Raw genomic sequence first — 23,228 nt, 5'->3', positions numbered from 1 at the left:
TGGGGTCGCAAAGAGTCGGGACATGACTGAGCGTCTGAACAGCAACAAAATAACTGATTCACTTTGCTGTACAGCAGAAACTAACCCAGCGTTGTGAAGCAACTCTACTCCAATAAAAATTAATTTAAAAAAAGAAATGCATGTTCTGCCACCGTATGGAAAAATGTTTCCCCTAGCCAACAGAAAAGGGAAAAAAAAAAAAAAAAAAAGGCATGATGCTGAAAAGGAGTTTACACAGATGGTCATGCTATTGAGAGGGTAACAGGCCAGGGGTCTCCAAAGGGAGGAAAGCGGCTTCAAGTGTCAGACACTTTTTATCTCTCCCTTAAGCTGCAGGAGGAGACAAAGTTCAAGTGTCAGATTATTTTTTTCCTTCTCTATACAAAATTAAAAGGAGGTTTCTCTTAAAATTCTCTGTTGCCATGCCGACACCTGGTTCCACCGGAACTTAACTTTTCTCCAACCTTGAGCTAAGCAATGCATTTTTCTTATGGAAATGTTTTTCTTAAGATATTCGAATGAAACTATGCCTTTGCTTTGAGATTTGCCTTTCTTCAAAATGATTCCACCTAAGACTATTTTTTTTTTCTTTTCTCAAACCTTGGGCTGATAATAGCTCAACAAACCAGTTTTGGAGTCAATTGTTTTGTGGCTAAGGGATAACGCACCCTGTGCTAAGCTATCTCAATAATGCATATTGTGGGAGAGCGGTCTGATGAAACTCCTCTTCAGCTTTGAGGTTTCTCTCTTATCTGATTAATAGCTTTCTAAGAGACATAGAATGGCTTGCAAAAAACCAGCAAAGGGTAGGGGGCACTTTTTCCTCCCCTTTCTGATATCTGTGTCAGAAGCTTTGTCTGTCTCTTGTATACGTGAACAAACCTTTGACACAGAAAAGCTCTGAGCAATCAAGCCTCGTCGCTGCCCCCGGAATTGAGATGCTCTCGACCGGAGGCCCAGAATCCCCACGTGTTTCAGGGCTCAGCAAAAACGTTTCCGTTTCAGGTGATCAAGCGTTGTTCGCACACACAGAAGGAGTTAAAGCCTCCTCGGAGCCGTCCTCTGTCTTGAGGGAAAGCACACGACATTTCAGGACTTGTGCAAGGGGGCATTTTCATGGCAACCGCCTCCCTGCTTTGGGACAGGGCCCAGCAAACGCCACCTGTGTCTTGAGCGATGTGCCGGATGCGGTCCAGCCCTACTTGTGAATGAAAAGGCTCAGTGTTTGCAGCTGTCGGAGATCCCTTGGCAAGCGTTACCATCTTCTCAAGGAGCACAGAAGATTTTCTGTTCGACAGGCAAAAAAAAAAAAAAAAGGACGGACGACAGGCCCTCCCGACTGATCTTCTGTGCTATTTTGCAGTGTGTAAGGCTTGTTGAGTCAGTGCACAGCCTAACTTGGTTCAGGCGGGGCCACTGTTACTCCGGAGAGTGAATCAGCCGCACATGCGTGGACCGCACGGACCTCCCGGGGTCAGAGCCTGAGATCACGTCCCTGCCGCCCGCTGACCTCGGCTGCCCGGGCTCCGGGACTGTCTTGCAGGTAACCCGCTTTTCTTAATTTGTTCTCCAAGCAGCAGCCAGCCAGGCTGGTGACCCTCAGCCCACACGTGGCCGCCTGGCACCCCTCCGGAGTCTGGCTGTACTTGGCAGGCAAATTTTCTTTAAAAAAAAAAAAAAAGAAAAAAGAAAACAAAGATATCCATGTCAGATGTTGCCTCCAGGCGAGGTTTCTGGAAGGACTCCAGAATTAAATAGCGAAAGAGAGGGCTTCCCTGGTGGCTCAGATGGTAAAGATTCTGCCAGACCTGGGTTAGATCCCTGGGTCGGGAAGATCCCCTGGAGGAGGGCATGGCAACCCAGTCCAGTATCATTGCCTGGAGAATTCCATGGTCAGAGGAGCCTGGTGGGCTACAGTCCACGGGGTCACGAACAGAGGAATGCTCTGCAGAGTAGATCTCAGATGCTAAGAGATTTCGGAGCGCAGGGGACTGGGCACTGAAGAGATGCTGAGATTCAAAACCGAAGCGGGTCTGGGAACGGAGCACAGAGCGTAGTGGAGAAGCGAGGCGTGCTGCCCGGGGTCTGGAGGGTGGCCAGAAAGCCAGGGGCTTGCAATTCCTTCTTTGCTGGAAGCGCATCAAAGGCTAAATTATAGGTACTACTTCACTGAAGGGCTTTCTTTCTCTTTTTCTGTGTCTTTTTTTTTAATGGAGATATAAATAGCAGATAACATTGTGAGAGTCTGCCATGTACAAAGGGACAGTTTGATACACGCATGTGTTGCAATATGCTTGCGTCGACGGCGATAGCGTAAACCAACACTGCTCTAGTGTGACATAGTCTCCATTGCCTTTTTGTGTGTTCAGAACAATTAAGGTCTAGTCACTGAATAACTTTGACCCTGGTATTATCTCCGGAACATATTCACCTACATATTTCGAGGTTGCCTCCGTAAACATCTTCCGGTTCCCCTCGGGACAGCTCAGCTGGGAGAAGGACGATGCCCCCAGCTCAGAAGCCACCCCACCACGCAGGCCACACAAGCCAATCTCTCTTCCACTCATAAGCAGAGCTCAGGGTCACTGCAAAAGCCATGCCATGTCAATGGTCACTGACTCCCCCAAGAGTCAAAACTGGGCTTCCCTCATGTCTTTATGGCTCCTCATGACCACAAAGAGGCTGCCAGGGACCGGCATTTTCACTACACATAATGTTACCCAGTCACTTGGTGACATTCAATCTTTATGGGGTATCCAGAGAAAGAGAAGTAGAAGCTCAAGGAATGATTCTCACACCAAGGGACACGATAGCCACTCATCTGTACAAAGCATCTGTTGTCACCAGATTATTTTGTGGACAAACAAATAAACGTGTTCCTCCCTTTTCATGGAGGAGGAAGTGGCAACCCACTCCAGTGTTCTTGCCTGGAGAATTCCATGGACAGAGGAGCCCGGTGGGCTACAGTCCAGGGTCTCAAAGAGTCAGACATGACTGAGGTACTAATGCAACACCTCCCTTCTCTTACTATTGTTTGCTACAGAGAGTAGCATACCACGTGCTATCCTGACGCTTTCTCTTTTTTTTTTTATTTTTTATTGAAGAATGATTGCTTTACAGAAATTTGCTGTTTTCTGTCAAACCTCAACATGAATCAGCCATAGGTATACATATATCCCCTCCCTTTTGAACCTCCCTCCCATCTCCCTCCCCATCCCAGCCCTCTAGGTTGAACACAGAGCCCCTGAGTTTCCTGAGCCATACAGCAAATTCCCGTTGGTTATCTATGTTACATATAGTAAGTTTCCATGTAACCTTTTTCATTTAAAAAAAAAAAAATACTGGATATATGGGTTTCCCTGGTGGCTCAGCGGTAAAGAATCCACCTGCCAATGCAGGAGACGCACGTTTGATCCCTGGGTCTGGAAGATCCCCTGGAGAAAGAAATGGCAACCCACTCTGGGATTGTTGCCTGGAGAATCCCATGCACAGAGGAGCTTAGCAGGCTTCGGCCCCTACAGGGTCGCAAAGTGTGGGACACGACTGAGCAACTAAGCAATAACAAAATATTGCATATATAGATGACATGGTCCATCCACACAACCGAATATCATTTAGGCACGTCGGGGGATTCTGTCTCAGGCTACAACGTGGGCAAACCATGAGGACATTTGGCTATGTGAGATATGCCGGACAGGAAAGGACAAATGTTGTACGGTCCAATATTCTTGCTTGGAAAATCCCATGGACGGAGGAGCCTGTTGGCTGCAGTCCATGGAGTCGCGAAGAGTCGGACACGACTGAGCGACTTCACTTTCATTTTTCACCTTCATGCATTGGAGAAGGAAATGGCAACCCACTCCAGTGTTCTTGCCTGGAGAATCCCAGGGATGGGGGAGCCTGGTGGGCTGCCGTCTATGGGGTCGCACAGAGTCGGACACGACTGAAGCGACTTAGCAGCAGCAGCAGCATGGATATAAGCAGCATAGACTTGTCCGATTCATGGAGACAGAAAGCAGGAGGGTGGGCTCCGTGGGCTGGGGGAGCGGGGTGGGCAGGACGGTGTTTAATGGGGACAGAGTCTCGGTCTGCGGAGATGAACTAGTTCCGAATGTGGGCAGCGGGGACGTCTGTACAAGGCTGTATAGCTGTGCTCACTGCCACGGCGCTCTGCATGTAACGATGGAGACGGGAAATTCTGTGATGTATGCTTGTTGCTGTTTAGTCGCCAGGTCCTGTCCGACTCTTTTCCAACTTCATGCACTGTAGCCCCGCCAGGCTCCTCTTGTCCGTGGGATTCTGCAGGCAAGAATCCTGCAGAGGGTTGCCGTTTCTTCCTCCAGGGGATCGTCCTGAGCCAGGGATCGAACTCAGGTCTCCTGCATTGGCAGGCGGGTTAGGGAATTTCATATTGATATGACATGATCTTCCATACACATCTTTTTTATTTTTAATTAGTGTGTGTTTACCACAATTCAAAGGCAATCAGGGCTTCCCTGATGGCTCAGCTGGTAAAGAATCCACCTGCAATGCAGGAGACCTGGGTTTGATCCCTGGGGTGGGAAGATGACCTGGAGAAGGGATAAGCTACCTACTCCAGTATTCTTGGGCTTCCCTGGTAGCTCAGCTGCTAAAGAATTTGCCTGCAATGCGGGAGAGCTGGGTTCGATCTCTGGATTGGGAAGATTCCCCTGGAGAAGAGCAAGCCTACCCACTAAAGTGTTCTAGCCTGGAGAATTCCAGGGACTTATGTATAGTCCACGGGGTCGCAAAGAGTCAGACACGACTGAACGACTTTCACTTTCACCAGAATTAAAAATAACTATTAGAGATCATGTCGTATCAATTTCTTATCACTTCATTTTGCATTTTCCTTTATCCTGCTTCCTTTATGTCAGGGATCAGAAACCTCTGGTGCCTTCCACCAACTCAGCCTGTCTTTGGAAATCCAGTTTTATTGACGGACAAGCTCAGCTGTCTGGATGGTCGGGGGCCACGTCCCGCTGCAACGGCAGAAAGAAGTGGCAGAGACAAGACCACCTTGGCAGAAAAGCCCAAAATATTAATCATCACGTTCTTGATAAACACGTGTTCTACTTTTTTTTTCCTCTCTTTTTCTTTCTTTTTTCGCTCACACCTCAAGTCTCGCAGGATCTTTGGTCCCTGACCAGGGATTGAAACTGGACCCAGAATTAGCAGCATGGAATCCTAACCACTGGACCACCAGAGGCGGGGGTACATGTTTGTATACTTTTTTTTTTTTTTGAGGATGTTATTTATTGATTGGACTGTGCTGGGTCTTCATTGCTGCTCAAGGAGTTTTCTCTAGTGCCAGCGAGCAGGGGCTCCTCTCTAGCTGTGGTCTGCGGGCTTCTCACTGCAGTGGTTTGTCTTGTTGCTCAGCACGGGCTCCAAGCTTCTGCAGCTGCAGCTCGTGGCCTCTAGAGCACCAGCTCAGTTAGTTGCTGCTCTGAGGCACCTGGGATCTTCCTGGACTAGAGAACCCGTGTCTCCCTCTCTGGCAGGTGGATTCTTTACGACTGGGCCACTGGGAAAGGCCTTACATTCTTTTTTTTTTTTTTTCAAGTCACATCAGGACTCAGACACAAAAGGCAGAAACCCCAAACCAGCTGGTTTATTTTTTCCTGATCAAGATGAAGGAGAGTTCCAACCAGGAAATACCTACTCCAGCCTTCTTCCTGCAGTCTGGCGCCAAGGACATTGCTTGGACAGGCTTGCCAGGTGGCTCAGTGGTAACCAACCTGCCTGCCGAGCAAGAGATGCAGGCGTCCTGGGTTCGATCCCTGGGTCGGGAAGATCCCCGTGGAGGAGGGCACGGCCACCCAGAGCAGTATTCTTGCCTGGGAAATCCCAGGGATGGAGGAGCCTGGTGGGCTGCAGTCTGTGGGGTTGCAGAGACTGGAGTAGGACTGAGTGAGCGCTCACGTTGTTTGCACGCTGGCCCCATCTGATCCAAGGACCTACCTCGGGGGCATCCGGGGCCTCGTCAGACTGAACACGCCTCCAGCCTGCTGCGGGACTGGAACATCGGATTCGTCCCGAGTTTGTGTAAACAGGACCGGTAAACCACAACCTGGGTGAGGTCCGAGGATTCTAGAACCTTCGGGGGAAACGCAGCTTTGCCGGCTGTTGTCGTTCACTCTCTGAGTCAGGTCCGACGCTTGGGACCTCGTGGACTGTAGCCCCGCCAGGCTCCTCCGTCCGTGGGATTCTCCAGGCGAGAAGACTGCAGACGGTTGCCATTTCCTCCTCCAGGGGATCTTCCTGACCCAGGGATCGAACCTGTGTCTCCTCATTACCAGGTGGGTTCTTTAACTACTGAGCCACCAGGGAGAACCTTGCCTCTTTGAGGCTCCATATGTGAGCCTCAAGGTCCGTCTGGACCGAACCAGGCTTCCAGCAGCCACGCCTGAATCCAGAACGCCTCGGGAACTTTCACCGCAAGGGAGAAAACGTGGTCTGTTTTGGGGCCTCAAAAGCAATCACCCCCTCTGTCCTAAGCTACATCTAACGAAGTCCACGTTCTGCATTCTGGAGACAGGGTCCAGTGTCTGTAAAGCTGCTTCTGTAGGGAAGAGCACTGCTTTGGTTCTTTGTTTCCAGATTAATTGCTTTACTACTTAGGGCTGTGCTGTGTCTTCTTTGCCGTATCCTAGATCACAGGCTCTAGGGCTCACGGACTGCAGTATTTCTGACTCATGGGCTTCACTGTTTATACGCAAGAGGCATCTTCCCAACCCAGGGATGGAACCAGCGTCCCCTGCATTGGCAGGTGGACTCTTTACCGCCGAGCCACCAGGGAAGCCCCTGTTTGCTTTTTTTTTGCTGTTGTTGTTTTGGCCACACTGGCCAGCATGCGTGATGTTAGTTTCTCCAACCACGAATTGAACCCACCCTCTTTGCACTGGAAGTACAGAGTCTTAACTACTCGATTGCTAGGGAATTCCAGGAAGAGCCATCCTTTGTGGGGTTTTTTTGTAATTTTCGCAGGGTATTGGCAGAATCAAATTTTTCCCTCTTGTTGTTGAAACTCTTGAGTATACTCAAGAGTGCCCTAAGCTGTGCCTCACAGGATTGCCTCCATTGCCTTAGGGCAACTCAGTGCTCTAAGCTGACTGGCCTCACAGGACTGCCTGCGTGCTCAGTCATGTCCGACTCTTTCCTCCTCCAGGGGATCTTCCCGACCCAGGGATTCAACCCACATGTCCTGCATTGCAGGCAGATTCTTTCTTTCTTTCTTGAATTTTTTTTTTTTTTTTTACCACTGAGCCATTATATTCCTTACAGCATTATTATTATATTACGTACTGCATTATCAATAGTTCCGTTTCTACTCCCCACGTTAGTACACACCTCTTTATTTCTTCCAGGAAATACAAGGAAAGAGAGGCCATGTTACGTCTGGAACACTCTTGGTAAGACAGGGCTGTGGGCGATCGGTCTTCTCTGTCTGCCCCTGCATCTCTTCCGGTCAGTTTTTCAGAATCCCTTGATAGTAAAGTGATCTTTGTCAGTTAGTCACTGATCAACGCCCCTTGGAGTTCCCTGGGGGCTCAGATGGTACAGAACTTACCCACAATGCAAATTCTGGGTTTGATCCCTGGGTTGGGAAGATCCCCTGGAGGAGGGCATGGCAACCCACTCCAGTATTCCTGCCTGGAGAATCCCATGGGCAGAGGAGCCTGATGGGCTACGGTCCCCGGGTTGCAAAGAGTCCGATGCGACTGAGCAGCTGAGCGCATGTTAATAAATGTGCAACAGAACCGCTTCTGCTTTGTTTTGGGGTTTTGGCCCCCAGGCATGTAGGACCTCAGCTTCCGGCTGCTGCTGCTGCTGCTGAGTCACTTCAGTCGTGTCCGACTCTGTGCGACCCCATGGACGGCAGCCCACCAGGCTCCGCCGTCCCTGGGAGTCTCCAGGCAAGACCACTGGAGTGGGTTGCCATTTCCTTCTTAGCTTCCCGACCAGGGATCAAACCTGTCCTCCCTGCATTGGAAGGCAAAATCTTAACTGCTGGACTGCCTGGAAAAAAAAAAAAGAAAAACAGAAAATTCAAATGCCTACGAGATGTATTCAAACTCTTGTGAAATGGGATTGACACTATATGTTTTAAAAGTGTGAGTTGTTTTAACTTAAAAAAAAAAAAATCAAATGCCTGTGAAAGTGAAAGTCGCTCAGTCGTGTCCGACTCTTTGCAACCCCATGGACTCCATGGGATTCTCCAGGCCAGAATACTGGAGTGGGTGGCCTTTCCCTTCTCCAGGGGATCTTCCCAACCCAGGGATCGAACCCAGGTCTCCGGAATTGCAGGCGGATTCTTTACCAGCTGAGTCACAAGGGAATGTATTTGAGCCACAAGAGATGAATTCAAACTCTTCTGAAACGTGATGATAATATATATTTTTAAAGTGTGAGTTATTTTTAACTATCTGAAATCTGAAATAGGTTGATAATATTTAAACAAATAAAAAAGAGTATGAGTGTTTTTAACTCAAAAAAAAAAAAAAGGAAAAAAATGCCTAAGAGAGGTTTGCAAATTTTTATAAAATGGGATGATAATTTTTTTTAAGAGTGAGTTGTTTTTAACTAAAAAAAAAAGAAAGAAAAAAAAAGTCAAATGCCTCAGAGATATATTCAAACTCTTTTGAAATGGGATGATAATATATATTTTAAAAAGTGTGAGTTGTCTTTCACTAAAAAAGATAAAAATTAAATGCCTAAGTGGTGTACTCAGGCTCTTCTGAAATGAGATCATAATATTAACAAAGTGTGAGTTTTTTTAAACTATAAAAGGAAAAAAAAAATCAAATGCCTAAAAGATGTATTCAAATTCTTCTGAAATGGGATGATAATATTTAAAAAAAAAAAAGTGTGAGTCATTTTAACTAAAAAAAAAAAAAGAGAAAAATCAAATGCTTAAGACATGTATTCAGGCTCTTCTGAAATTCGAATCTAATATTAAAAAAAAAAGTATGAGTTGCTTTTAACAAAGAAGAAAATGCCTAAGAGATGTATCCAAACTCTTCTGAAATGGGATGATTATTTAATATAATATATATTTAGGGTTTCCCTGGTGGCTCAGCTGGTTAAAAATCCAGCTGCAATGCAGGAGACCCCAGTTCGATTCCTGGGTCAGGAAGAGCCCCTGGAGAAGGAAACGGCTACCCACTCCAGTATTCTGGCCTGGAGAATTCCATGGACTGTATAGTCCATGGGGTCGCAAAGAGAAAAAAAAGAAGAAAAATCAAATGCTTAAGACACGTATCCAACTTCTTCTGAAATTCAGTGCTAATATCTAAAAAAAGTATGAGTTGCTTTGAACAAAAAGAAAATGCCTAAGAGATGTTTTCTTCTGAAATGGGATGATAGCATATATATTATATTTAATATAATATATATATTTAACTAAAAAAAGAAGAAAAAATATTGAATGCCTGAGAGATGTATTCCAACTCTTCTGAAATGGGATGATAATATATATATATTATATTTAACAAAGTATAATATTTCCTTCTCCAATGCGTGAAAGGGAAAAGTGAAAGGGAAGTCGCTCAGTCGTGTCCGACTCTTCGCGACCCCATGGACTGCAGCCCACCAGGCTCCTCTGTCCATGGGATTTTCCAGGCAAGAGTACTGGACTGGGGTGCCATTGCCTTCTCCGAATATATATTTAATTAATATATATTATATCTAATATAACATATTTTTAAAAAGAAGAAAAAAGAATCAAATGCCAGAGAGATGTATTCCAACTCTTCTGAAATGGGATGATAATATATATATTATATATAATATACATTTAATTAATATATGTTATATTTAATGTAATATAACATGCAGTTGTAAGAAGAAAAAGGATTCAAATGCCTGAGATGTATTCAAACTCTCCTGTAAGGGGATGCCCCTCTCAGAGTCCCCTGAACGAGGGCCCCCAGCTTTCCGGCTCACAGACGCTGTGTACTTGGATGGAGCCCCGCGCGCAGCCTTGTCTGGTCCTTGTCTTTCAGGAGCTGGCTGGCTCTCGCAGTCGCTGCGCTTCTGGGTGCGAAACCCTCAGCCTGCGGCCCTCCACCTGGTCCCCGGCCAAACATCCTCCTTCTGATGGCAGACGATCTCGGCATTGGAGATGTCGGTTGCTACGGCAACACCACCATCAGGCAAGGACCGGAGAACGGCTTATCTGACACCCGGGTGCAGAGGTCCACGATAAGCCATCTGACCTTTGGTCTCGGCAATTCAAACTTGAACAGAGTTGTGTCACATCCGTTCTTTGTATTGTATCGGGCTTCCCAGGTGGCTCAGTGGTAAGGAGTTTGCCTGCCAATGCAGGAAATGCGGGTTCGATCCCTGTGTCGGGAAGATCCCTGGGGGGAGGGCTTGGCAACTCACTCCAGTATTCTTGCCCAGAGAATCCCATGGACAGAGGAGCCTGGTGGGCTACAGTCCATGGGGTCGCAAAGAGTCAGACACGACTGAGCCACTAAAAACACTTCAGTCTTGCATTCTTCCCACGTCTGCACTCAGGCCAGCTCAAAGGTATAGTGTAACTGAATCACTCTACTGTACACCAGAGACTAACGCAAATGGTGAATCAATGATACACCCATATAAAAAAAATTTAAAAATAAAAAAGACTGAGAGTCCTACGTGAGGAGTCACCCTGGACTCTCAATTCTGGATGTTCTCTTGAGTCCATCTCAGCCTCAGCAGTACAGTGTGGAAGCTTTTGATAAACAGTGCAGTTGGATGGGATTTCCCTGGTGGCCCAGTGGTTAAGACTCTGCCTTCCAATGCAAGGGACCCAGGTTCGATTCCCGCTCTGGGAACTAAGACCCTGCAGGTAGCAGGGTGTGGCCAAATATTGAAAAACAATTCTGCAGTTGATGTTTCTTTGATGGCTCAGAAGACATTTGAAGTTTTGCCATTTTTTTTGTTGTTGTTGTTATTAATTTTCAACAGAGTATAGTTGCTTTAGTTTCTGCTGTACAGCAAAGTGAATCACCATACGTATACCTGTATCCCCTCTCTTTTGGGATTTTCTTTCCCATTTAGGTCACCGTGCAGCATTGAGCAGAGTTCTCCATGCTGTGCTGTAGGTTCTGACTAGTTATCTATTTTATACGTAGTATCATGCTAAGTCGCTTCAGTCATCTCCAACTCTCCGTGACCCCACGGACTGTAGCTCACCAGGCTCTCCTGTCCATGGGATTCTCCAGGCAAGAGTACTGGAGTGGGTTGCCACGCCTTCCTCCAGGAGATCTTCCTGACCCAGGGCTCAAACACGGGTCTCCTGCGTGGGCAGGTGGGTTCTTTACCAGTACCAGCACCTGGGAAGCGCATAGTATCAATCAGTAGGGTCTATATGCCAATCCCAAACTCCCAAATCATCCCACCCCACTGCCCAAACCCCTCATTCCCTCCTTGGTATCCATACGTTTGTCTCTACATCTGTGTCTCTATTTATGCTCTGCAAACAGGTTCATCGGTACCATCTTTCTAGATTCCACATATATGCGCTCATATACGATATTTTTATGTTTCTGACTCACTTTACTCTGTACGACAACCTCTAGGTCCATCCTCACCTCTGCAAAGTTGTTGCCTTTTGATCATTCCTAAGGCGGTAAAGAATCTGCCTGCCAGTGCAGGAGACGCAGGTTCGATCCCTGGGTCGGGAAGATCACCTGGAGTAGATTAAGGCAACCCACTCCAGTATTTCTGCCCGGAGAATCCCATGGACAGAGGAGCCTGGCGGACTACAGTCCCCAGGGTCACAAAGAGTTGGACATGATTGAATGAGCCCGCACAGGAACTCAGGGAGTTAATTCATTGGTAATTGCCAGGATTTCTATCAAGTAGGAAGTCACTCTGCCTTACGGAAAGAAAAACAAGCCACGTGTTGGTTTGCTGAGGATTAAGAGAGTTAATGTTTCCTTCCTCAGGACTCCAAACATCGACCGCCTTGCGGCGGATGGCGTGAGGCTCACGCAGCATCTGGCCGCTGCCCCTGTGTGCACCCCAAGTAGAGCGGCGTTTTTAACGGGCAGATACCCACTTCGATCAGGTTGGTCCTTCCGTCTATCTAATCACACTGCACAGGAACACGCTCTCTGTAACTCTTCAGGCATGAATTGTTCGGTACAGGGTCGGGAGAATGCTCCAAGTCCCCCTGTATTTTTTTTTTTTTAATGTTTTTGTTTAATTGTGGTCAAAGTCACATAATATACAACATCCTATCTTAACCATATTTAACCACACATTTCAAGGGCTTCCCTGGTGGCTCAGATGGTAAAGAATCTGCCTGCAATGCAAGAGACCTGGGTTCGGTCCCTGGGTTGGGGAGATTCCCCTGGAGAAGGGCACGGCTACCCACTTGAGCAGTTCTGGCCTGGAGAATCCCATGGACTCTACAGACTGGGACACGACTGAGGGCCTTTCACCCACAAACTGAAACAGTTGTCTCCATTAAAGACAAAGTTGCCATAACTAGAGAAAAGCCCGACGTCAGCCACAAAGACCCAGAGTAGCCAAAAAATAAAACAGACATAAAAAAAATTTTTTTTAAAGAAAGTATACTGAGTGACAATGCAGAGAAATAAAGCCCATGAACTCAACTCATGTTTGAAGGTTAAATTTTCCATCGCATATTGAGTCATGGAGATTTCCACCAAATACTCTGAGTTGAAATAATAAAAGTAGAGACTTCCCTGGTGGTCCAGTGGCTGACTGTACACTCAACTCAGGGGCCCTGAGTTCAATCCTTGCTCACAAAACTGAGACCCCACATGCAGAAACTCGGAGTTCACACACACAGTTAACAGATCCTGTGGGCCCGCCTAAGACCCAGCACAGCCAAGTAGGTAAAAGGAAAATATTAAGTAGGTGACTCAGGCCATAAAGAATCTGCCTGAAATGCAGGAGACCCAGGTTCAATCCCTGGGAAGGGAAGATCCCCTGGAGAAGGGACTGACTACCCACTCCAGTATTCTTCCCTGGAAAATCCTATAGACAGAGGAGGCTGGTGTGTTACAGTCCGTGGCTCACAAAGACTCAGACAGGACTGAGTGACTAACACTTAAGAATAGCAGAGATGATACAGCTCGATGTCTGACTGTAACGTCTCTCTGAACACCATTCATCAAAGGTATGGTTTCCAGTCAAGGTCTCCGTGTTCTCCGGTGGACAGCGGTCTCTGGAGGACTTCCGCCCAGCGAAATAACTTTTGCAAAAATCCTGAAAGCTAAAGGCTATATCACCGGACTCATAGGTATGTACACTTTCTAAGGATTAAGCACATTACTATTTGTTTCTTCTGAAGACTTTTATACTGGACTCAGTTTAAACGATCCCAATTTTGTTGGCAACATCCAAAGAACCATAGTCAGGAGCCCAACAGTATTGAGCACATTATTTTTATAGGGACATTTAATTCACCTATGGGCTTCCCTGACAGCTCAGTTGTGAGGAATCTGCCTGCAATACAGGAGACCCCGGTTTGATCCTGGGTTAGGAAGATCCGCTGGAGAAGGGATAGGCTGCCCACTCCAGTATTCTTGGGCTCCCCTTGTGGCTCAGCTGGTAAAGAATCTGCCTGCAATGCAGGAGACCTGGGTTTGATCCCTGGGTTGGGAAGATTCCCCTGGAGAAGGGAAAGGCTACCCACTCCAGTATTCTGGCCCGGAGAATTCCATGGACCAGATAGTCCGTGGGGGTCACAAAGAGTTGGACGCGACTGAGCAACTTTAACTTTCAATTCAACTAAAAAGTTTGCAAATGAAATAGTTGGGAAACACAGTAGAATTTCTCACTGGACATAAAGCTCCACGCATGCTGGAATGCTGCTACCCAGGTTGCTTCATGCAAAGTAGATGTGCCAGAAATATCAGCTGAATGAGATATTTGGCATTTCATACAAATTTCTGATACGTTATGATTTAAAAGCTTAGAAATTGGGCTGGGGTTAGAGTGGGAGTTTGGGATGGACATGGACACACTGCCATATTTAACAAGGAGAACCAGCAAGGACCTGCTGGACAGCAGAGGGGACTCTGCTCAATACTCTGTAATAACCTTATGATTTCCAGGGGGAAGGATGAGGGGAAGGGATAGTCAGGGAGTCTGGGATGGACATGGACACACTGCTGTGTTTAACATAGAGAACCAATAAAGACCTGCTGTCCAGCACAGGGAACTCTGCTCAATACTCTGTAATAACCTTATGGTTCCCGGGGGGAAGGATGGGGGAAGGGATAGTTAGGGAGTTTGGGATGGACATGGACACGCTGCTGTGTTTAACATGGAGAACCAGCAAGGACCTGCTGGACAGCACAGGGAACTCTGCTCAATGTTCTGTAATAATCTAACTGAGGAAAAATTTTGAAAAAGAAGAGATAACGTGCATATGTATAACTGATTCACTTTGTTGTACATCTGAAACTAACAGAACTCTGTTAATAATACTCCAATATGAAATAAAAACTACAAAAATAAAAATATAACTGCAAATCACCTGCAAGACAGCATTGGAGGCATCACAGATGTGACGGTAACAAATTTTCAACAGCATGCAAAATCTCTCTAATGTTCCCACTAAAGCCCACATAGAGTTCTAATCTGTTGCTGTTGCTCAGTCACTCAGTCGTGTCCAACTCTTCGCGACCCCATGGAATGCAGCACGCCAGGCCTCCCTGCCCTTCACCATCTCCCAGAGTTTGCTCAAACTCGTGTCCATTGAGTTGGTGATGCCATCCAACCATCTCCTCCTCTGTTGCCCCCTTCTCCTGGCTTCAATCTTTTCCAGCATCAGGGGTCTTTTCAAATGAGTCCATTTTTTGCATCAGGTGGCCAAAATATTGGAGCCTCAGCTTCAGCATCAGTCCTTCTAATGACTATTCAGGACTGATTTCCTTTAGGATGGACTACTTGGATCTCCATCCAGTCCAAGGGGCTCTCAAGAGCCTTCTTCAACACCGCAGTTCAAAAGCATCATTCTTTGATGCTCAGCTTCCTTTTTGGTCCAACTCTCACAACCACACGTGACCACTGGAAAAACCATAGCTTTGACTAGATGCACCTTTGCTGGCAAAGTTATAGAGTTCTCAACTGAGAAACAGCAAGATGCAGGCAACTCATGGGTGTTTCAAAGGATGATCAGACTCTGGGAAGATGGAGATGGTGATTAGATATAACGGGCACCAGAAACGCGGGCACAGGAATGCCTTGCCTTGACCCAACCTGGCCAGGTTCCTTGGGAAAGAACAGCAAACACTTTCCCCTGCCCAGCTGCCTGCATCCTGACCTCATCCCACGATGGGCAAGCACGTCATACCCACTCACCAAAAGATGAAAGGAACATTGTCACATCGGCACACTTTTTTTTTCTTGCCTGTTTTCCAGGAAAGTGGCATCTGGGTCTCAGCTGTGCATCTCCCAACGACCACTGCCACCACCCGCTCAATCACGGCTTCGACCATTTCTACGGAATGCCATTCAGCATGATGGCAGACTGCGAGCGCTGGCAACTATCCGAGAAGCGTGCGGTCCTGGAGCGTGGACTCGACGTCTGCTCCCAGCTCGTGGCCTTGGCCACTCTCACACTCACAGTTGGGAAACTCACCCACCTGACACGGGCCGCCTCCTGGACTCTGGTCATCTGGTCGACCGTCGTGTGCCTCCTGCTCTTCGCCACTTCCTATTTGGTGGGCGCCCTGATCATGCACGCAGACTGCTTTCTGATGCGGAATCACTCCATTGCAGAGCAGCCCATGCGCTCTCAGAGGACGACGCCACTCATGCTCCAGGAGGTCTCATCCTTCGTCAAAAGGTGAGTGCAGAAAGGTGCTTCAGGGTGAAGACGCATCCCGAGTCTCCTTCTTCCGAAATAGGTAGGTTGTTGTTCGGTCACTCAGTCATGTCTGACTCTTCAGGACCCCATGGACTGCATCAGGCCAGGCCTCCCTGTCCATAACCAACTCCTGGAGCTTACTCAAACTCACATCCATCAAGTTGGCAATGCCATCCAACCATCTCATCCTCTGCTGCCCCCTTCCCCTCTTGTTAATAGGTATAAAAAAAATTGAAACTGTACTCGCTGAGTCATATCTGACTCTTTACGACCTCATGGACTATAGCCCACCAGGCTCCTTTGTCTATGGGGTTCTCTAGGCAAGAATACTGGACTGGGTTGCCATTTCCTCCTCCAGGGGATCTTCCCCACCCAGGGATCGAACCTAGGTCTCCTGTGTTGCAAGCAGATTCTTTACCAACTGAGCCACCAGGGAAGCCCGCATGGTGAAATCGTTCTGGCTCAGAAAGATGATTTTGGTAAAATGGAGGCTGAGTGACATTCCCTGGAACCCAACTGGGTCCCCTGAAACAAGTGACCAAGAAACAAGGTCAGGTGTGTTGTATCGGTTTTCAGACACAAGCAAGGACCTTTCCTCCTCTTTGTGTCCTTTCTGCACGTCCACACCCCTCTTGTCACGACGGAGAACTTCCGCGGGAGGAGTCCCCACGGGCTTTACGGGGACAACACGGAAGAGATGGACTGGATGGTGGGTGAGTAGCTTTTCTTCGTTGCTGTGCGGACACTTTAACGCCTGCTTCATACTCACCTCTGCACCCTCTCCTTTCTTCTCTATAACCTTCTTTTCCCTCACTTTTAAGCATTCACTACATTGTCCTATATCTCATGCACCCTTGTACTGCTCCTGAAATTTTTTGGAGGCTGAATGGGGCATATACAAAGAGATGTATGAATCTTAGATCAAAGATGCTTTCTGATTGTTCAGTCTCCAAGTTATGTCCAACTCTTTGTGACCCCATGGACTGCAGCACTCCAGGCTCCTCTGTCCGTCACCATCTCCTAGAGTTTGCTCAAATTCATGCCCATTGAGTTGGTGATGATACCTGATCATCTTATCCTTTGCTGCCCCTTTCTCCTTTTGCCTTCAATCTTCCTCAGCATCAGGGTCTTTTCCAGTGAGTCAGCTCTTCCCATCAGGTGGCCACAGGACTAGAGTTTTAGCATCAGTCCTTCCAATGAATATTCAGGGTTGGCTTCCTTTAGGATGGACTAGTTTGACCTTGCAGTCCAAAGAACCCTGAGAATCTTCTCCAGCACCACAGTTTGAAAGCATCAGTTCTTTTGTGCTCAGCTTTCTTTATGGCCCAAGTCTCACATCCGTACATGACTACTGGAAAAACCACAGCTTTGACTACAGAGACTAGAGTACCACACTTCTATTACTGGTCACTCACTATGCTTTCATACTAAAGACCCCTTTTCATGAAGCAGTCCAAAAATTTGGTGAAAGACTGTCTTCTTTTTTTTTTTTTTTAAAGACTGTCTTCTGTTTTGACCACCTCAGACACATCTGTTCCTTGCAGGCCAGATCCTTGAGACTTTGGATACAGAAGGGTTGACCAACAGTACCCTTGTTTACTTTACATCGGATCATGGGGGATCCTTAGAGGCTCAGTTTGGAAACAACCAGTATGGTGGCTGGAATGGGATATATAAAGGTGAGAGTGAGGCATTCCCAGATGTGTGTCTACTGTCTTCGTCTCTTCCCAATAATTCTCAACCCTTCCTCTGGAATGTGGGTTTACCAAAGCAAAGTCATAAAAATCAGAAGAACTCAAATGATCACCGTGGTGGACAGAATCATGTCCCCAAAGACGTCCACATCCTTTATAGACACGTGGTTGATAGACAGAATAATGTCCCCAAAGACATCCGTATACTGACCCCCGAGTGGTGGACAGAATAATGTCTCCTGAGACATTCACATCCTGACCCCAGTATGGTAGAAAACCCACAGCCAGATTAATAAGGAAAATAAAATCTGACCATGTAGGAGCTAAATATCATCATGGTTAAACAGAGAGGGACAGAAAGAGTCATTTGCAACCAACAGAAGGGTCTAGTTACCCAGGGAAGCAACCCCTGATTTTGAATCACATTCTTTCCTGTTCACGTTTAAACACAGGCGGCAAAGGCATGGGCGGCTGGGAAGGCGGGATCCGGGTCCCGGGGATATTCCGGTGGCCCGGGGTCCTGCCGGCCGGCCGCGTGATCCACGAGCCCACCAGCTTGATGGACATCTTCCCCACCGTGGTCCACCTCGCAGGAGGCCAGGTGCCTCAGGACAGGTAAAGACCGGCCCAGAGAAGGCAATTCCATTTTGCCTAGAGACAACATGTGCGTCAAACATCACCGTCCCTTTCGTTGGGCCTAAAACACCCATGAGATCGGTACCTGGAAAAGCATTCATCATTAGGGCCTCTAGTATTTGCTTTATGGAGGACACAACATGTCCTTCTCCTGAGTTAAAAGTGGAGCCTTTTGAGTATAAGGACGATGGTCCCTGAAACACACCAATACATTTACTGACAGTTCGTCACAAGAGTCCTTTTCACGTAGCCTGGTAGGGACTTTTGATGTTTCCGGTTTGTTTGTTTTTTTTCCCCTTTAAATATTACAGAGACTTCCCTGGAAGCCCAGTGGTTGAGATTCCGTACTTCCAATGCAGGGGTTGTGAGTTCAATCCCTAGTCAGGGAACTAAGATCCTGCATGCAGCACAACACAGCACCCCCCAAAATTATAGAAAATTTGGGAGTAAAATAAAATAAAATAAAATTATTTCTTAAGCTTGCTAACATACAGATGAATACATAATTAATTTATATGATGAAAATGAAAGGATTAGTCTCCCAGTCATGTCCGACTCTTTGCAACCCCATGTACTGTCCCCCGCCAGGCTCCTCTGTCCATGGGATTTTCCAGGTAGGAATACTGGAGTGGGTTGCCCTGCCCTCCTCCAGGGGATCTTCCCAACCCAGGGATCGAGCCCCAGTCTCCTACATTGCAGGCAGAATCTTTACTGTCTGAGCCACCAAGGAAGCCCCATATTATATGATACCTATATACTATATGTATTTAGATGTATTTAATATACTTGTATATGTTATATACTTGTATATGTGTGCATGCTAAGCCCCTTCAATTGTGTCTGACTCTTTGCGACGCTATGGACTATAGCCCGCCAGGCTCCTGTCTGTCTCCAGGCAAGAACACTGGAGTGGGTAGCCATGCCCTCCTCCAGGGGATCTTCCCGACCCAGGGATCACATCCATGTCTCTTAAGTCTCCAGCATTGGCAACCGAGTTCTTTTACCATGAGTGCCACCTGGGAGCCCCTATTCATTCATATATATATATATATATATATTTACATATTTGTATAAAATGTCTAAGTATATCTCTATAGATATACATGTACATATCTATGTATATTTAGACATGTTAATGCATGGACAAAATTTTTAATGGCTTTACAGTATTCTTTCAACTAACCTCTTACAGGTGGACATTAGCCTTGTTCCTTAAAAAAAATAAAAAGCAAAACCTGGCTTTGTCATTTTACTGTCTGTCGTAATTATCTTTTTAGTAAAAATCCCTACAAGTTGAATTTCTGGGTCATACTCTGTGCCATTTACAGGTAAATTTCTTGATATATTTTGCAAATGTGTTATATATGGCCTATAGGATATATATGTATATTTGTGTATATGATATACATTGTATGTTTTTATGTACTAATATATGGTGTGTGTATACACACACATATATATGTAGTGTGTGTATGTGTGTTAGTCATTCAGTTGTGTCCCACTCTTTGTGACCCCATGGACTGTAGCCCGCCAGGCTCCTCTGTCCATAGGATTTCCCAGGCAAGGATACTGGAGTGGGTTGCCATTCCTTTCTCCAAGGGATCTTCCTGACCCAGGGATGGAACCTGCTCCTCCTGCATTTGCAGGGAGGTTCTTTACCACGAGCACCACCTAGGAAGCCCCATATATATTGTGAGTGAAGTGCAAGTCGCTCAGTCGTGTCCGACTCTTTGCGACCCCGTGGACTATACAGTCCATGGAATTCTCCAGGCCAGAATACTGGATTGGGTAGCCTTTCCCCTCTTCAGGGCATCTTCCCAACCCAGGGATCGAACTCAGGTCTCCTGCATTGCAGGAGGATTCTTTACCAGCTGAGCCACCAGGGAAGCCCCATATATATGGTATATACGCATACGTATTTTATTATATATATTTATGGAATGATTCCAGGTCTTATGGATGCACAGCACATATTCTGTGATGAGTTAAAGGTCCAATGTGTAGAAAACCAAGCAGCTGTTTCCCAGACATTAGCCCATCCGCACATTCAGAATAAGGCTGGGCAGACCTTTGCTTCAGCCGCCTGCAGGGGGCGGGGACCCGCCAGGCTCTTCCAAACAAAGGTCCTGCCTGCAGGCGGATGTATACCAGTTGGCCGCGGGGCTCGCTCAAGGGTCTCGCCCGCCTCCCAGCGGCCCCGCCCTGAGTCCGCGCCCCTCGCTCCCACCTGCAGGGTGGTGGACGGCCGGGACCTGCTGGCCCTGCTCCAGGGGACCGCGCGGCACTCGGACCACGAGTTCCTCATGCACTACTGCGAGAGCTTTCTGCACGCCGCCCGCTGGCACCAGCGCGACCGTGAGTCCGCCGCGCGCGGGGGCCCGGCTTGGCCTGTGCTCTCCTTTGCTGCTGCTTCACGCCTTTCTTTTATTTCCACGCGATCGTCTTTACTTCCCTCTTGGTGGTATTTTTCTTCCGATCCCAGGAGCATCTTTTAGCTGTCAATCATCCTGCCCCGGTGGGATGGGAATGCTTGCCTATGGTTTCGTGGTTGTTAAGTCACTAAGTCGTGTCAAACTCTTTGGTGACCCCATAGACTGTGAAGCTCCCCTCAACCCCGCCAGGCTCCTCTGTCCATGGGATTCTCTGGGCAAGAATACTGGAGTGGATTGCCATGCCCTTCTCCTCCAGAGAATCTTCCCGACCCAGGGGTCCAACACGGGTCTCCCGTGTTGCAGGCAGATTTTTTACTGTCTGAGCCACTAGGGAAGCCCACACCTGTCCCATCCACCCCAAACACGCTCAGAAGACTGGCCACCATCTATCCTTAACCTTCAGTGAGTCCACTAATTGAATCCACTAATTCAGTTAAGTTCACTAATTCTCCCCCTTCCTCCAGGAGGCGCAGTGTGGAAAGTCCACTTCACAACTCCCATCTTCCAGCCAGACGGCGCGGGCGCCTGTTACGGGCAGATGGTGTGCCCCTGCTCAGGGAACAGGGTGACCCACCACGCCCCACCGTTGCTGTTCGACCTGTCCCGAGACCCTTCCGAGGCCCACGCCCTCACGCCGGACACGGAGCCCTCCTTCCACCGGGTGGTGGAGACCGTGGCCCGGGCCGTGGCAGCCCATCGCCGGACGCTCATCCCAGTTCCACTGCAGCTGGACGCGGCAGACAACACGTGGAAGCCGTGGCTGCAGCCGTGCTGTGGTCGGTTTCCCTTCTGCTGGTGCGATCGCGACGCGGACCCCCGGTAGGAGCCCGCCTGTGATAACCGGCTCACTGGGGTCAAACAAATATAAAACATAGGTGTGAAGTCAAGTTGCCTGCCTGTGTGGGCTTGAATGCTTTCACCTAGAATCCAGGCTTGGGGTTGGTGCACGGCGGTGGGGTGGCGGGAAGGAAAGGCAGAGATATATGAAGAGTAACATGGAAACTCACATTGCGGCTGCGTTGTGCCAGATTCTTTGCGACCCCATGGACTGTAGCCCCACTAGGCTCCTCTGTCCATGGGATTCTCCAGGCAAGAATACAGAAGTGGGTTGCCAAGCCCTCCTCTAGGGGATCTTCCCGACCCAGATCCAACCGCATTGCAGGCAGATTCTTTACCAGCTGAGCCACCAGGGAAGCCTGGAAACTTACATGACCATATGTAAATTACATAAACAATAGGAATTTGCTATATGACTCAGGGAACTCAAACAGGGGCTTGGTGACAACCTCGACGGGTGGGATGGGGAGGCAGATGGGAAGGAGGTTCAATAGGGAGGGGACATATGTATACCTATGGCTGATTCATGTTGAGGTTTAGCAGAAGCCAACCAAATTCTGTAAAGCAATTATCCTTCAATTAAAAAGATAAATCAATTTAAAAAAAAGAATCCAGTACTTGTTTTTCTGTTTTGACGTTGAGAAAGACAAATATCATACATTAATGTATATAGGAGAAGGGGACGACAGAGGATGAGATAGTTGGATGGCATCACCGACTCAATGGACATGTTTGAGCAAACTCCAGAGCTGGTGATGGACAAGGAGGCCTGGCGTGCTGTGGTCCACAGGGTCATAAAGACTCGAACGCGACTGAGCGACTGAACTGAACTGAATGCACATACGTGGAATCTAGAAAGATGGTCCTGACGATCCTAACTGCAGAGCTGCAAAGGAGACGAGACATACAAGACATAATTGCGGACACAGCGGGGGAAGCACGGGGTGGGACAGGCGGATAGGGTAGCCTTGAAACATATGTCCTATCCTTTGTAAGGTACAGAGCCAGCTGGAATTTGCTGTAGGACGCTAGGAAGCCAAAGCTGGCGCTCTGGGACAACCTATAGGGGCAGGATAGGGAGGGAAGTTCAAGAGGAAGGGGATACATGTATACCTACGGCTGACTCATGTTGATGTATGGCAAAAACCAACACAATACTGGGAAGTAATGACTCTCCAATAAAGTATAAGACTCCAACGCTAAAATGTACAAATGAACTTATCTACTCAACAGAAACCTGAGTCTGATGCCTGGGTCAGGAAGACCCCCTGGAGGAGGAAATGGCAACCCACTCCAGGATTCTTGCCTGGAGAATCCCACAGACAGAGGAGCCTGGTGGGCTACAGTCCACGGGGTCGCCAAGAGTCAGACACGACTGAGCCGTGAACTCACACACCCACACACAGAAACAGAGTCACAGGTGTAGAGAACAAACTTTTGCTTACCAGCGGGTAAGGGGTGGACAGGACATACTGGGAGATTGGAATGGACACATACAGACTACGATGTATTAAATGGCTTTCTCTTTATTTTTTGCTATTCAGATATAATAGTATATTTTGAAAGGCAAAAAGAATCTAGATCTAAGTTTTTGGAATTAATATGCACATTCAGAGGAACTGTTGTTAAATGGCTTTCTATGGGGCTCTGGTGGTGAAGAACCTGTCTGCCAATGCAGGAGACGTAAGAGACGCAGGTCCTATCCCTGGGTGGGGAAGATTCCCTGGAGAAGGAAGTGGCGAGCTACTCCATCCAGTATTGCTG

The 23,228-nt window shown here is 47.6% G+C and overlaps 1 protein-coding gene across 6 annotated transcripts; it reads left to right on the top strand.

Moving 5' to 3' along the window:
- Window positions 1–1,416: 1,416 nt before the first annotated feature.
- Window positions 1,417–21,514, top strand: ARSL (arylsulfatase L). 6 transcript variants are annotated; one of them, XM_025276241.3, is made up of 12 exons: window positions 1,436–1,543; window positions 4,899–5,235; window positions 7,392–7,436; window positions 10,029–10,178; window positions 11,964–12,085; window positions 13,166–13,288; window positions 15,418–15,844; window positions 16,442–16,578; window positions 17,410–17,544; window positions 18,012–18,174; window positions 20,429–20,550; window positions 21,092–21,514. In XM_025276241.3, the coding sequence occupies exons 3-12, from the start codon at window positions 7,414–7,416 to the stop codon at window positions 21,448–21,450; spliced, it is 1,761 nt and encodes a 586-aa protein (XP_025132026.3). In that variant the 5' UTR covers window positions 1,436–1,543; window positions 4,899–5,235; window positions 7,392–7,413; the 3' UTR covers window positions 21,451–21,514. The 6 variants fall into 6 exon arrangements, with proteins under 6 accessions (XP_006049353.4, XP_025132028.3, XP_025132026.3 ...); XM_025276242.3 differs by having other exon boundaries at window positions 1,498–1,543; window positions 5,144–5,235; XM_006049291.4 differs by lacking the exon at window positions 4,899–5,235 and having other exon boundaries at window positions 1,417–1,543.
- The last annotated feature ends 1,714 nt before the right edge of the window (window positions 21,515–23,228 follow it).

Source organism: Bubalus bubalis, chromosome X (genome assembly GCF_019923935.1).
Source record: "Bubalus bubalis isolate 160015118507 breed Murrah chromosome X, NDDB_SH_1, whole genome shotgun sequence".
Classification (NCBI taxonomy): Eukaryota; Metazoa; Chordata; class Mammalia; order Artiodactyla; family Bovidae; genus Bubalus; species Bubalus bubalis.
This window is presented reverse-complemented; position numbering and strand designations above follow the sequence as displayed.